Source organism: Oncorhynchus mykiss, chromosome 20 (genome assembly GCF_013265735.2).
Source record: "Oncorhynchus mykiss isolate Arlee chromosome 20, USDA_OmykA_1.1, whole genome shotgun sequence".
NCBI lineage: Eukaryota > Metazoa > Chordata > Actinopteri > Salmoniformes > Salmonidae > Oncorhynchus > Oncorhynchus mykiss.
The window spans coordinates 4,307,383-4,321,452 of NC_048584.1; the positions used below are offsets into that span (position 1 = coordinate 4,307,383).

Sequence of the window (14,070 nt, forward strand, 5' to 3'; positions counted from 1 at the left end):
TCATGCCCTTCGTAAATTCTAAGGCAGCAGACTAATCATTTTTCCTTTAATGTTGGGGATTGGAATGTCTGTGTGTGCCTTAGGGAGAGGCTACCTCAGAACTGTAACATGCAATAAAAATGGACTTTGGGACATTACATTTCATCAGCCAAAATGGTGGTACCAATGATAGATGGAATATGAAAATGAATGTTGATTTTGTGATGTCATTAAAAGTTAAATGAAGATGTTATAACGGAAACATTGTAACTATAGTTTTCATAATATGTACATGACGTTGTGTAGAAAATATCCATATCAAAGAGAATGTTTTTGTGATGATGAGGCTGTGATTTTAGTTGTCTAACAAGAACATAGTATATTGTAATACCTTGCCTCGTAACTAGTTATGCCGCAGGGAACCCAGAGAGCATGTCATAAAGATGGAAACACCCCTTTCTCTGGTGTATAAAACATGTGAGTTAAGAATTTACATATCAGACTAAGTTGACCACGCACTACAGACGATGTCGACGAGTAGTCGTGGCTCCAAAACGCACCATGAAGTTGAAGAGGTCAAAGGAATCTCTTAACAATCAACGCTACGGTTGATTACTGTATCTATGAAGGTAAATTCAAGCAGGACCACCCAGTTATTCTTCTCAAGCCACCAGTTGTCTACACGGCCCTCCTACCCATGCTGGGAGTGTCGACACGGCTGATTAGCCTCCACAGAAGCCCACTCACAGAACGAGTGCAAGGAAACAGACAACTAAGAGAAAGAACATTGTGACATTGTGTGGACAATCAGAGACTTACACCTAAAGACGAAAGAACAAGGCATCTGCCAAACCAGGGCGTCGGCCAGGGCGTCAGCCAAACCTATCCCACTAAGCGGAACTCGGCCCACGAAAAGATACCCAATGGAGACCTTCAATATGTAAATACATGCGTTACACTTTTTACTCGTAAGAGTGGCAGTTCGGGGTAAGGGCTAAAACTAAGCATAGTTTACAAATATATCCAATTGTTGAATTTCTCGCTTGCTCTTTCTCTCGCTTTCTGTAAAACTCCATCTTGTGTAACACGTGTCATAATGTGTTGGTCCGCTACGGACCTGTTGCCATTGTATTAAGTTCTAACCAATAACCTAGACCGTTTGTGTATGTGTATCTAATTTTATCATTTAGCTTGTTAGTAAATAAATAATCAACTCAATTTGTGTGGTATGAAATGATTAGTGAGACCTGGGTTTGTGCAGATTATGCAACGTTCTGAATGAGACTGATGAGGAAATTAATTCATTAGTGACTGCTATGAAATCGATATATTCTGATATTCTTTGAGTTAATTTGGGAAACGGTAACTCAACTTTTCCAGGTTTCTGAGTTAATGGTTATATGATGAATTTAATCATGTAATTATAAACAGTTAATTATTCGATAAATAGCATGTCATCACATTAACGACAACAAAAGACACGACACTAGATTTATCCACAGTGAAATTATTATTGTTGAGTGATGTGCTATTTATTTTTCATTAACTTCATGTATATCCTGTATATCATGAGGATTCAGTACCCCATTCCTTATTATATGGTGATAAAGAGTGAGCATGTTGTTTGCCAATGCATGATATACTGTAGGGTTAACAGTGTTATCAGTGGTAGGCAATGACCATTACCTTGGCCACCACTGTGATGAAGTGTGTTGTCGACCTCTCATAGTCCAGCATCTCCCCGGGCTTGATCCTCAGCACACCACTGTGTCGGTCTATGGCAAACTTACTGGATTGACCGTTAGTCTGTCATGGCAGAAAGAAAAGGCATCATATTAAAAGCTTAAATACACACAGATGAGGTCAAACAGCAAAGAGCCTTTCGATCCTTAAGCCTCTCCATCCTGAAACCCCACCATCACTGCTCACTAAGGTAAACGTGAGCAGACATATCATGCCAGTAATCAGATAAATACATAACTACCCCTCAAAGGACCACGGGAATTTGGACATAGAGTGAATACAAAATATGCATATCTATGTTTGGATATAAAGAGGCCATATGCCCTGAATAGGGGCAGGCAGGTAAAAAGCTGATGTGTCCAGATGTGCTTTGCATCAATGTCCAGCTATGCTCTGCTCCTAATAGCACGTCCCCACACAAAGTGCACACCAACATTCCCCACCATCTCTGGCCAAAGCAGCCCTCTAAGCCACCAATACACATTGATTTAAATGAATTCATGTGATTTAATCCCCGGCTGATGAGCCCAATAACTACATACTCTTGTGCGCATACAGACAAGTACACGTGTGTGTAAACACACACACACACACACACACACACACACAACTGTTTTGCTAGCACAGACTAGGATATGTTCCAGAAGCATTGGATTACAAGCAACATCCGCACTGAGCTAAAGGCTAGAGCTGCCATTCAAGAAATGGGACAATAATCCGGACGCTTATAAGAAATCCCGCTATGCCCTCTGACGAACCATCAAACAGGCAAAGCTTCAATGCAGGGCTAAGATCGAATTCTACTACGCCATCTCTGACACTCATCGGATGAGGCAGGGCTTGAAAAATATCACAAATTATAAAGGGAAATCCAGCAGCCAGCTGCCCAGTGACGCGAACCTACCAGACAATCTAAATGACTTCTATGCTTGCTTCGAGGCAAGCAACACTGAACCATGCATGAGAGCACCAGGCATCACAGAAACCCTGAACCCACTTCAATGTGTATATCACCCAAACAGATCCACAGATGATTCAATCTATTTTGCACTCCACACTGCCCTCTCCCACCTGGACAAGAAGAACACCTATGTGAAAATGCTGTTCATTGACTGCAGCTCAGCGATCAACAACATAGTACCTTCCAAGCTCATCACTAAGCTCAGGACCTCCCTCTACATTTGGATCCTGGACTTCCTGACTGGCCACCCCCAGGCGGTAAAGGTAGGCCGCAACAAATCCGCCACGCTGACCCTCAACATGGGGTTCCCTCAGGGGTGTGTGTTTAGTCCCCTCCTGTACTCCCTGTCTTTACCCACGACTGCGTGGCCGCGCACGACTCCAACACCGTCATCAAGTTGGTTGACGACACGACTGGGGTAGGCCTGATCAGTGACGACAATGAGACAACAACCTTTCCTAAACGTCAGCAAGACAAAGCATGCCCCCTTACACATTGACAGGGCTGATGTGGAGCGGGTTGAAAGCTTGCTGTTCCTCGGTGTCCACATCACTAAGGAATTAACATGGTCCGCAAATACCAATACAGTTGTGAAGAATGCACGACAACGCCTCTTCCCTCTCAAGAGGGAAGGGCCCTCAGATCCTCAAAAAGTTCTACAGCTGCACCATTGAGAGCATCTTGACTGGCTGCATCACCGCTTGGTGTAGCAACTGCTTGGCATCCGACCACAAGGCGCTACAGAGGGTAGTGTGTACGGCCCAGTACGTCACTGAGGACGAGGCTCCCTGCCATCCAGGACATCTATACCAGGCGGTGTCAGAGGAAGGCCCTAAAATTGTCAAAGACTCCAGCCACCCAAGTCAGACTGTTCTCTCTGCTACCGCACGTCAAGCGGTACCGATGCATGAAATCTGGAACCAACCAGGACCCTGAACAGCTTCTATCCCAAAGACATGAGACTGCTAAATAGTTAACCAAATGCCCCCCATTTGCGTATTTGCATAAACTATTTTAACTCATCACATATGCTGTTGATACTACTTATTATCTATCCTGTTGCCTAGTCCATTTTCCCAAACCTACAATGCCTTCAGAAAGTATTCACTTGACTTTATCCACGCTTTGTTGTGTTAGAGCCTGAATTTAAAATGTATTAAATTGAGAGGTTTGGTACTGGCCCACACACAATACCCATAATGTGAAATTGGAAAAAAAGTAGTTAAAAATGAAAATCTGAAATTTCTTGAGTCAAAAAGTATTCAATCCCTTTTTTATGGCAAACCTCAATAAGTAAAAATGTGCTTAACAAGTCACATAATAAGTTGCATGGATTCCCTCTGTGTGCAATAATAGTATTGAAGATAATTTTTTTAGAACTAGCTCTTCTCTGTACCCCACACATACAATTATCTGTAAGGTCCATCAGTTGAGCAGTGATTTTCAAACACAGATTCAACCACAAAGACCCTCATTGCCTCGCAAAGAAGGGCACCTGTTGGTAGATGGGTTAAACTAAAAAAAGCAGACATTGAATATCTCTTTGAGCATGGTGAAGTTATTAATTACACTTTAGATGGTGTATCAATACACCCAGTCACAACAAATATACAGGCGTCTTTCCTAACTCAGTTGATGGAGAGGAAGGAATCTGCTCAGGGATTTCACTATGAGGCCAATGGTGACTTTAAAAAAGTGATAGAGTTTAATGGCTGTGATACGAGAACACAGAGGATGGATCAACAACATTGTAGTTACTCCACAATAGTAACCGAAATGACAGTGAAAAGAAAGAAGCCTGTACAGAATACAAATATTCCAAAACATGCATTTGCAACAAGGCACTAAATTACTATCAATTATCTTTTAGTCCTGAATACAAAGTGATACAGTGCCTTCAGAAAGTTTTCATACCTTTTGACTTGTTGCACATTTTGTTGTGTTACAGCCTGTATTCAATACCCCATAATGACAAAGTGAAAACAGGTTTTTAGAATTGTTTGCAAATGTATTGAAAATGATATACAGAAACATCTAATTTGCTAAGTATTCACACCCCTGCGTCAATACATTGTAGAAGCACCTTTGGCAGCGATTACAGCTGTGAGTATTTCTGGGTAAATCTCTAAAAGATTTACCACCTGGATTGTGCAACATTTTTAAGTGGATTTAAGTCAAAAAAGGTAACTCATCCAACCAGGAACATTTACTGTCTTCTTGGTAAGCAACATCAGTGTAGATTTGGCCTTGTGATTTAGGTTGTCCTGCTGAAACGTGATTTCATCTTCCAGTGTCTGGTGGAAAGCCAACTGAAAAAGGTTTTCCTCTAGGATTTCCTCTAGGATTTTGCCTGTGCTTAGCTTCATTCCATTTCTATTTAATCCTGAAAAACTCCACAGTCCTTAATTATTACAAGCATACCCATATGTAGCAGTGTGATGTTGTTCCCCTAGATCATGCACCAAGTTGCACACAAGGACCAATTCAAATAGGCCAGGTCAAGAGGGGATGTTAATCATTTGATAATAATAATAATTCAGTGTTTTTTTAAATTTAATTACAGCTGCATAGCTAATGTTTTTCTTTGGTGTACAAACACTTTTTCACATCAATATCGTACATACATGTGATTGTAAAAGTTTTGTATATTTTGGTTTGGCCCAACGCGGGTTATCTGTATTTCCATACCCCCTTATTGTTCTCTTTGCCTGACCTTCGGCTAGCAAGGTATGTTGTCCTTGGCTCCAAAATTATTTAATATAAAACCGTCATAATGTTACAGAATGTACTGTTATGCTACCATAAATTGGTTGCAATGTGGATAATATAAAGATTTATGCCAACAAGGTTCACAAAGCTCGCTAACTAGGGTATCTATTGTAACTTGTGAGTACTTGGGACAGTGTTTGAGTGAATGGCCATGTGCTTGCGCAGGTGCCTGAGATCTAGGACTGCGCCAAGGGTTAACATAATTTTATTTTGTCCGAATTATGTTCTGTATCATTTTGTTTGTATTGTATGGTGTGCTGTTTGTTGTACATTGAATGTGTGCACGCAGCACCTGTTATTTCCTTTTGGTTCTCTTTTGCCTGACCTTCGGCTAGCAAGGTGCCTGAGAGCTAGGACTGCGCCAAGGGTTAACATAATGTGTGTTGTCTCTTCGTGTGCAGGGCAAATAAAAAATCATTCAACTAGCAGTCCTCCAGTTGTGGCAGCGTCCTAATCAAAAGTACACAACGCAGAATGAACCACGCTACACATACATGATGCAGCCACTACTCCACTAGGCTTGAAAATATGGAGAGGTACTCAGTAATGTGTTGTATTGGATATGCCCCAAACATAACACTTGGTATTCAGGATAAAAAGTGAATTGCTTTGCCACGTTATTTGCAGTATTACTTTAGTGCCTTGTTGTAAACAGGATGTATGTTTTGGAATATTTTTATTTTGTTCAGGCTTCCTTCTTTTCACTGTCAATTAGGTTAGTATTGTGGAGTAACTACAATGTTGTTGATCCATCCTCAGATTTCTCCTATTACAGCCATTAAACTCTGCAACTGTTGTAAAGTCATCATTGGCCTCATGGTGAAATCCCTGAGCGGTTCCATTCCTCTCCATCAACTGAGCTAGGAAGGACGCCTGTATCTTTGTCATAACTTGTTGTACTGATGCACCATCCAAAGTGTAATTATTTACTTCAGCATGCTCAAAGCAATATACAATGACTGTCATTGAAATTCATTGCTCGACTGAGGGCCATTAAAGATAATTGTATGTGTGGGGTAGAAATGAGGTAGTCATTCAAAAATTATGTTAAACACTTTCATTGCTCACAGAGTGAGTTCATGCCATTTATTATGTGACTTGTTAAGTGACTTGTTAACACAAGAACCACCATAGGCCAATGGCTAGTGACATTTGCTTTTGTAAATAAAAAACACCTTAGGTGTTGATACCATTCTCTTTTACATTTTACTTTGTAAAAATAAACTGTTATGGGACCATTTTATTTACTCTAACTCTATTACTAATCACATTTATTAAGGGTAACGAAAAAATGCTATGTGTTGCATTAGGCATAAAACATATCCTTGACTCTATTCAACTTGATGAGCAGGAAATAAAAACGATGCCAGTCAGCCTGCACAGCCGGCCCAGCGAAACTACACATGAACTATACCGAAACTAATTTCACACATAATAAGAATCAGCCCATAAATAAGATTAAATTGACAATAATCTGGTGAGTGACAATAGTAGGCCTATCAGTTGTCAAATTGTACATGAAGAGATGGACGCATCTTGTAATTTACAGATGCAGGGAAAGGATCATCACTTTATCAAATCCTCCTTCAGAGTCACTTGCAGGTTAAGCATTTTGATTTCTATATACTCTCAGAAAAATCATATTGTGCAGTTTCTATTACAATATAATTCAAGAGGTGCGGCTCTATTTAAATGTAATTTTTTCCAGGAATATCCCTGCTGTCCATCCATTCAGCACATGACCACTCGCACGGCAGCATTGCTTAGGCTACTAAACAAAAACTAGTAACATAATAAATGTACAATTTAAATATGATATTTATTTATGCAATTCATCCTTTACAATTGTTCATGCTTTCTTTTAGGATACTGTTTTTTTGATGTATTATTTTTTACATTGTTACCCCAGGAAATCTTAAGTTTTATTACATAAAGCTGGGTGGAACTATTGGATATAAGAGAAATGTCAACGTACCAACATTACGACCAGGAATACAACTTTCCCAAAGCGGACCCTCTGTTTGGTCCACCACCCAGGACAATGGATCGGATCCCAGCCGGCGACCCAAAACAACGGCGCCGCAGAAGGGGCAGATGGAGCGGTCTTTAGGTCAGGCAACCATAGACGGGCACATCGCGCACCGCTCCCAAGTATATTACTCGCCAATGTCCAGTCTCTTGACAACAAGGTAGACGAAATCCGAGCAAGGGTTGCGTTCCAGAGAGACATCAGAGATTGTAATGTTCCTTGTTTCACGGAAACATGGCTCACTCGGGATACGTTATCAGACTAGGTACAGCCACCTGGTTTCTTCACGCATCGCACCGACAGAAACAAACAACTCTCTGATAAGAAGAAGGGCGGGGGTGTATGCCTTATGATTAACGAGGTGTGATCATAACAACATACGGGAACTCAAGTCCTTTAGTTCACCTGACCTAGAATTCCTCACAATCAAATGTCGACCGCATTTTCTACCAAGAGAATTCTCTTTGAGTATAATCACAGACGTGTATTCCCCCGCAAGCTGACACATCGACGGCCTTGAAAGAACTTCATTGGACTCTATGTAAACTGGAAACCACATATCATGAGGCAGCATTTATTGTAGCTGGGGATTTTAACTAGGCTAATCTGAAAACAAGGCTCCCTAAATTATATCAGCATATCGAATGCGCGACCCTTGGCTGGTAAAACCCTGTTTCATTGTTACTCTAACTTCCGCAACGCGTATAAGGCCCTCCACTAACTTCCTTTCGGGAAATCTGACCACGACTCCAATTTGTTGCTCCCAGCCTATAGACAGAAACTAAAACAGGAAACGCCCGTGCTCAGGTCTGTTCAATGCTGGTCCGACTAATCAGATCCCACGCTTCAAGATTGCTTCGATCGCGTGGACTGGGATATGTTTCTGCATAGAGTCGGACAATAACATTGATGAATACGCTTATTCGGTGAACAAATTTATTAGCATGTGTGTCAGTGATGTTGTACCCACAGCGACAATTAAAACCTTCCCCAACCAGAAACCGTGTATTGATGGCAGCATTCGCACAACACTGAAAGCTCGAACCACTGCTTTTAATCAGGGCAAGGCGACCGGAAACATGACCGAATACAAACAGTGGAGCTTTTCCCTCAGCAAGGCAATCACACAAGATATGCATCAGTATAGAGACAAAGTAGAGTCGCAATTCAATGGCTCAGACAAGAGAGATATGTGGCAGGGTCTACAGTCAATCACCGACTACAAAATACCAGCCCCATCGCAGACTACGATTCTTGCACCCAGACAAACTAAACAACTTATTTGTTCGCTTTGAGGACAATACAGAGCCACCGACACGGCCCGCTCCCACAACCTGCTGGCTCTCCTTCACAGCAGCCAATGTGAGTAAAACATTTAAAAGTGTTAACCCTCGCAAGGCTGCCGGCCCAGACAGCATCTCTAGATGCGTCCTCAGACCAGCTGGCTGGTGTGTTTATGGACATATTCAATCAATCCTTATCCCAGTCTGCTGTTCCCACATGCTTCAAGAGGGCCACCATTTTTCCTTTGTTCCTGTTCCCAAGAAAGCTAAGGTAACTGAGCTAAATGACTATCGCCCCATAGCACTCACTTCTGTCATCATGAAATGCTTTGAGAGACTAGTCAAGGACCAAATCACCTCCACCCTACCTGATACCCCAGACCCACTCCAATTTGCTTACCACCCCAATAGTTCCACAGATGAAGCAATCACAATTACACTGCACACTGCCCTAACCCATCTGGACAAGAGGAATACCAATGGAAGAATGCTGTCCATCGACTACAGCTCAGCATTTAACACCATAGTACCCTCCAAACTCGTCATTAAGCTCGAGACCCTGGGTCTCGACTCTGCCCTGTGCAACTGGTTCCTGGACTTCCTGACAGGCTGCACCCAGGTGGTGAGGGTAAGAAAAAATATCTCCACCCCGCTGATCCTCAACACTGGGGCCCCACAAGGGTGCCAGTGTTGTACTCCCTGTTCACCAATGACTGCGTTGCCATGCACGCCTCCAACTCAATCATCAAGTTTGCAGACGACACAACAGTGGTAGGCTTGATTACCAACAACAACGAGACAACCTACCGGGAGGAGGTGAGGGCCCTCAGAGTGTGGTGTCAGAAAAATAACCTCACACTCAATGTCAACAAAACAACGGAGATGATGGTGGAATTCATGAAACAGCAGAGGGTGCACCTCCCTATCCACATCAACGGGACAGTAGTGGAGAAGGTGGAAAGTTTTAAGTTCTTTGGCGTACACATCACGGACAAACTAAAATGGTCCACCCACACAGGCAGCGTAGTGAAGAAGGCACAGCAGCGCCTCTTCAACCTCAGGAGGCTGAAGAAATTTGGCTTGTCACCAAAAACACTCACAAACTTCTACAGATGCGCAATTGAGAGCATCCTGTTGGGTTGTATCACCGCCTGGTACGGCAACTGCTCCATCCACAACCGTAAGGCCCTCCAGAGGGTAGTGAGCACTGCACAACGCATCACCGGGGGCCAACTACCTGCCCTCCAGGACACCTACACCACCCGATGTCACAGGCAGGCCAAAAAGATCATCAAGGACAACAAACACCCGAACCACTGCCTGTTCACCCTGCTATCATCCAGAAGGCCAGGTCAGTACAGGTGCATCAAAGCAGGGACCGAGAGACTGAAAAACAGCTTCTATCTCAAGGCCATCAGACTGTTAGTAATGAACATTTGGATGTAATACATGTATCACTAGCCACTTTAACAATGCCACTTTATATAGTGTTTACATACCCTACATTACTCATCTCATATGTATATACTATACTCTTTACCTTCTACTGCATCTTGCCTATGCCGTTCGGCCTTTGCTCATCCATATATTTTTATGTACATATTCATTCCTTTAGATGTGTGTGTATTAGGTAGTTGTTGTGAAATTGTTAGATTACTTGTTAGTTATTACTGCATGGTCAGAACTAGAAGCACAAGCATTTAGCTTCACTCACATTAACATCTGCTAACCATGTGTATGTGACAAATAACATTTAATTTTATAATTTTACCTGTGCTGGTTATATTATTATTATCTTTTTCGATTCTACTTTTACAAAAGAAGCTGTAACTGGACTTTAATAATTACTATAACTAATCAAATCTACATATTAAGGTGATCAAATGGATTACACTAATGTTTTTATTGTAAGGGGGGAAAAAAATTATCTGACTGTAGAATTATACAAAATCCTTGACTCTATCTAAACAAACAAGTATTGTTGTTATTTTTTTAAATGGATATATATCCACAAATATTTATTCGTGCAAATAATCCTTTATAATAGTTTACGCATTATTTATCAAGCGTTGGTACTTATTTTTGCTGCACCTTGCGGGTTGATATGCATCTGATGCACATGCTAAATAGTGTTAAGCAAGCGTTGGTACTTATTTAGGCCATAACAAAGTGCAAGCAAATACTTACTGACCAAGACATTTCAGCTTTACATTTTTGTTAATTTGTAAACATTTTCAAAAACATATTTCCACTTTGACATTAAGGGGTATTGTGTGTAGGCCAGTGACATACAATCTAAATGTAATCCATTTTAAATTCAGGCTGTAAAACAACAACAAAAAGTAGGGGTGTGAATACTTTCTGAAGGCACTGCATGTTTGGGGCAAATTCAATACAACACATTACTACATACCACTCTCCATACTGTCAAGCATAGTAGCAGCTGCATCATGTTATAGGTAAGCTTGTAATTGTTAAGGACTGGGGAGTTTTTCCAGGATGAAAAATAAACAGAATGGAGCTAAACACAGGCAGTCCTAGGGGAAACCCTACTTTAGGCTGCATCCCACCAGACACTGGGAGAGGAATTCACCTTTCAGCAGGACAATAATCTAAAACACAAGGCCAAATATGCATTGGAGTTGCTTACCAAGAAGACAGTGAATGTTCCTGAGTGGCCTTATTACAGTTTGATTTAAATTTACTTGAAAATCTATGGCAAGACCTGACATTGGTTGTCTAGCAATGATCAACAACCAATTTGATAGAGCTTGAATAATTTTTTAAAGAATAATGGCCGAATGTTTCCCGATCTAGGTGTAGAAAGCTCTTAGAGATTTACCTAGAAAGACTCACACCAGTAATCCCTGCCAAAGGTTATTCTACAAATTCAAGGGTGTGAATACTTATGTAAATTAGATTTTTCTGTATTTCATTTCCAATACCTTTGCAAAATTTCTAAAAACATGTTTTCACTTTGTCATTATGGGCATTGCCATTGGCATCATGGAGTTGCATTAAGATAAATCGCATGCAGCCTTTTTTACAAGTTCAAACATTGGAATGTGATATATAATCTACACCTTGATCAGGCAGATAGAAATCATAATTATTTTATTTGAGGGTAATTGTTTATATATAGCCTACACATTCTCGTTCTTAACTTCTAACGCAAGTAGGATGGGTGTGGCTTCCTGACAATGATTAAGAGCAGCTGATCACCAATTTGATAGCTCCAACAAAGTTACACCCCTGAAACCAACAAAACATCAACTATGTGGGATTCGGCTAAGGCCGGTTAACACCTGATCTGATTGAATCTAGACCTGAGGGCAGACCTGCAATGACCTCCTGGGTGGGCACTGGTTAAAGGGGTTTATCCCAGCCAGATGTTACAGTACCTGTAGATAGAAGGTGATCGAGCCTCCAGAGCCTGTATCCCGATCCACAGCCAGCACTTTGTAGATACTGCTCCCACATTCAGAGTTCTAGGAAAAGCAGAGAAAACCACAGAGAAGATAATGTAGGGCATGACATGTAGCACAAATTGAATAGGCTAGAGTAGAGTGATCGCTGTTTTGGTTTAACCTCATTTGGGGGAGAACCTTTTCCGCTGGTTAGACTTTCTCTAGGATTTTTGCAGTTTTCATGTGAACTGATACCCATTCAAATGACCATGAATGGTCGATATAATTACTTCTAGTTGGACTTGACGCAATAGGGAAGAAGTGACATCTTGTCATCAGCTAAGACAGCTATACTTTCTAAAGCCCATGGACGTTTGCCTGTTAGCTAATATAAGGAAAGTATAGCATCAATGGATGTGATATTTTTTTTTTGCAATGTTATTGCATTCATTTTTCTAAATGAAATTATATTAGCCAACAGGAAAACATATGTGTTTTATAATGAGATCTTTTTCAAGCACTGCTTGAAAAAAAAACATAGACCAACATACATTTCAAGCTTTTCTGACCAGCATGGTCCAGCAGGCCTGAACAGCATGGTCTAGCTGGTTATGCTGGTTGACCAGCCTGATCAGTCTGAAACTTTGCACACTGACAAAATGTAGATTACACCTAGGATCCAATCTTAATCCTATCTTAATGTATGGCCTTTCTCTTGCATTTCAAAGATGATGGAACTATATATTTTTTTTGAAAACGCATGTTTTTTGTTTGTATTATATTTTACAAGATCTAATGTGTTATTTTGTCCTACATTAAATTCACATTTCCACAAACTTCAAAGTGTTTCCTTTCAAATGGTATCAAGAATATGCATATCCTTGCTTTAGGTCCTGAGCTACAGGCAGTTAGATTTGGGTATTTCATTTTAGGTGAAAATTGAAAAAAAGGGTCCGATCTTATGCTACACAAAGATAAACAACATCCATTTTTTTTAAACTAATCCAATCTGTTAGTTGGACCCATTAATTGTTGGATATCCCCACTTTGCCTGGATTCCAATAGGAATTAAATATCACTTTGCAAGCAAGCATAATATGACTTTATGCTGGTCACCAGCAAAAATAGTGAAAGCTGATCACCAGCAAAAATACAGCGAAAGGCTCGTCACCAGAAAAACAAGCACTAGTCACCAGCATATGCGGTTGGCCAGCTTATGCTGATCTATGCAGTTTTTTTGTCTTTCTGTACAGCATAGCCCAAAAACCTGGAAATCATGTCCAGTGTAGTATAGCTGTGCAAATTCCACTTTGGGAAGCATTGTATACCGACTGTTGTCTTTTAATTAATAAGGGCTAGGCCCCTTTTTTCTCCACTTCCTGTCTGAAGGACGTACCCAAAGTAAACTGACTGTAGCTCAGGCCCTAAAGCCAGGATATGCATATAATTACCATTGGAAAGAAAACACTTTGAAGTTTGTAGAAATGTTAAAATGATGTAGGATAATATAACACAATAGATATGGTAGGAGAAAATGCATCTGAAAATTCATGTTTGCGTGCGTCATGAAGACATGCACCTGCTAAAATCGGTTTCCTATTGAACATACTTTTTCAATAAATAAATATTATAGTTTGATTACTTTTTATGGTATCTGAGTAGGAAATAGAAACATATTTTGACTTGTTGAAACAAAGTTAATGGGTAGATGTTTAGATTCCTTTCTCTGCATGTTGAACGAGTGGATTACTCAAATTGATGGTGCCCACTAAACAGACTTTTTGGGATATAAAGAAGAATTTTTAAAACGACACTACATGTTATAGCTGGGACCATTTGGATGACAAATCAGAAGAAGATTTTTAGAAAGTAGGTGAATGTTTAATCGTTATATGTGAA

General features: G+C 40.7%; 1 protein-coding gene across 1 annotated transcript in view; it reads right to left on the reverse strand.

The window, feature by feature from the left end:
• The window catches only part of LOC110498829 (cadherin-related family member 1), a 115,071-nt gene that overhangs the window by 89,412 nt on the left and 11,589 nt on the right, over window positions 1–14,070 (reverse strand). The window contains exons 8-9 of the mRNA XM_036956458.1: window positions 12,166–12,252; window positions 1,666–1,785 (exon numbers count right to left, since the gene is read on the reverse strand). Coding sequence (XP_036812353.1) covers window positions 1,666–1,785; window positions 12,166–12,252 — 207 coding nt within the window. The remainder of the gene's footprint in view (window positions 1–1,665; window positions 1,786–12,165; window positions 12,253–14,070) is intronic.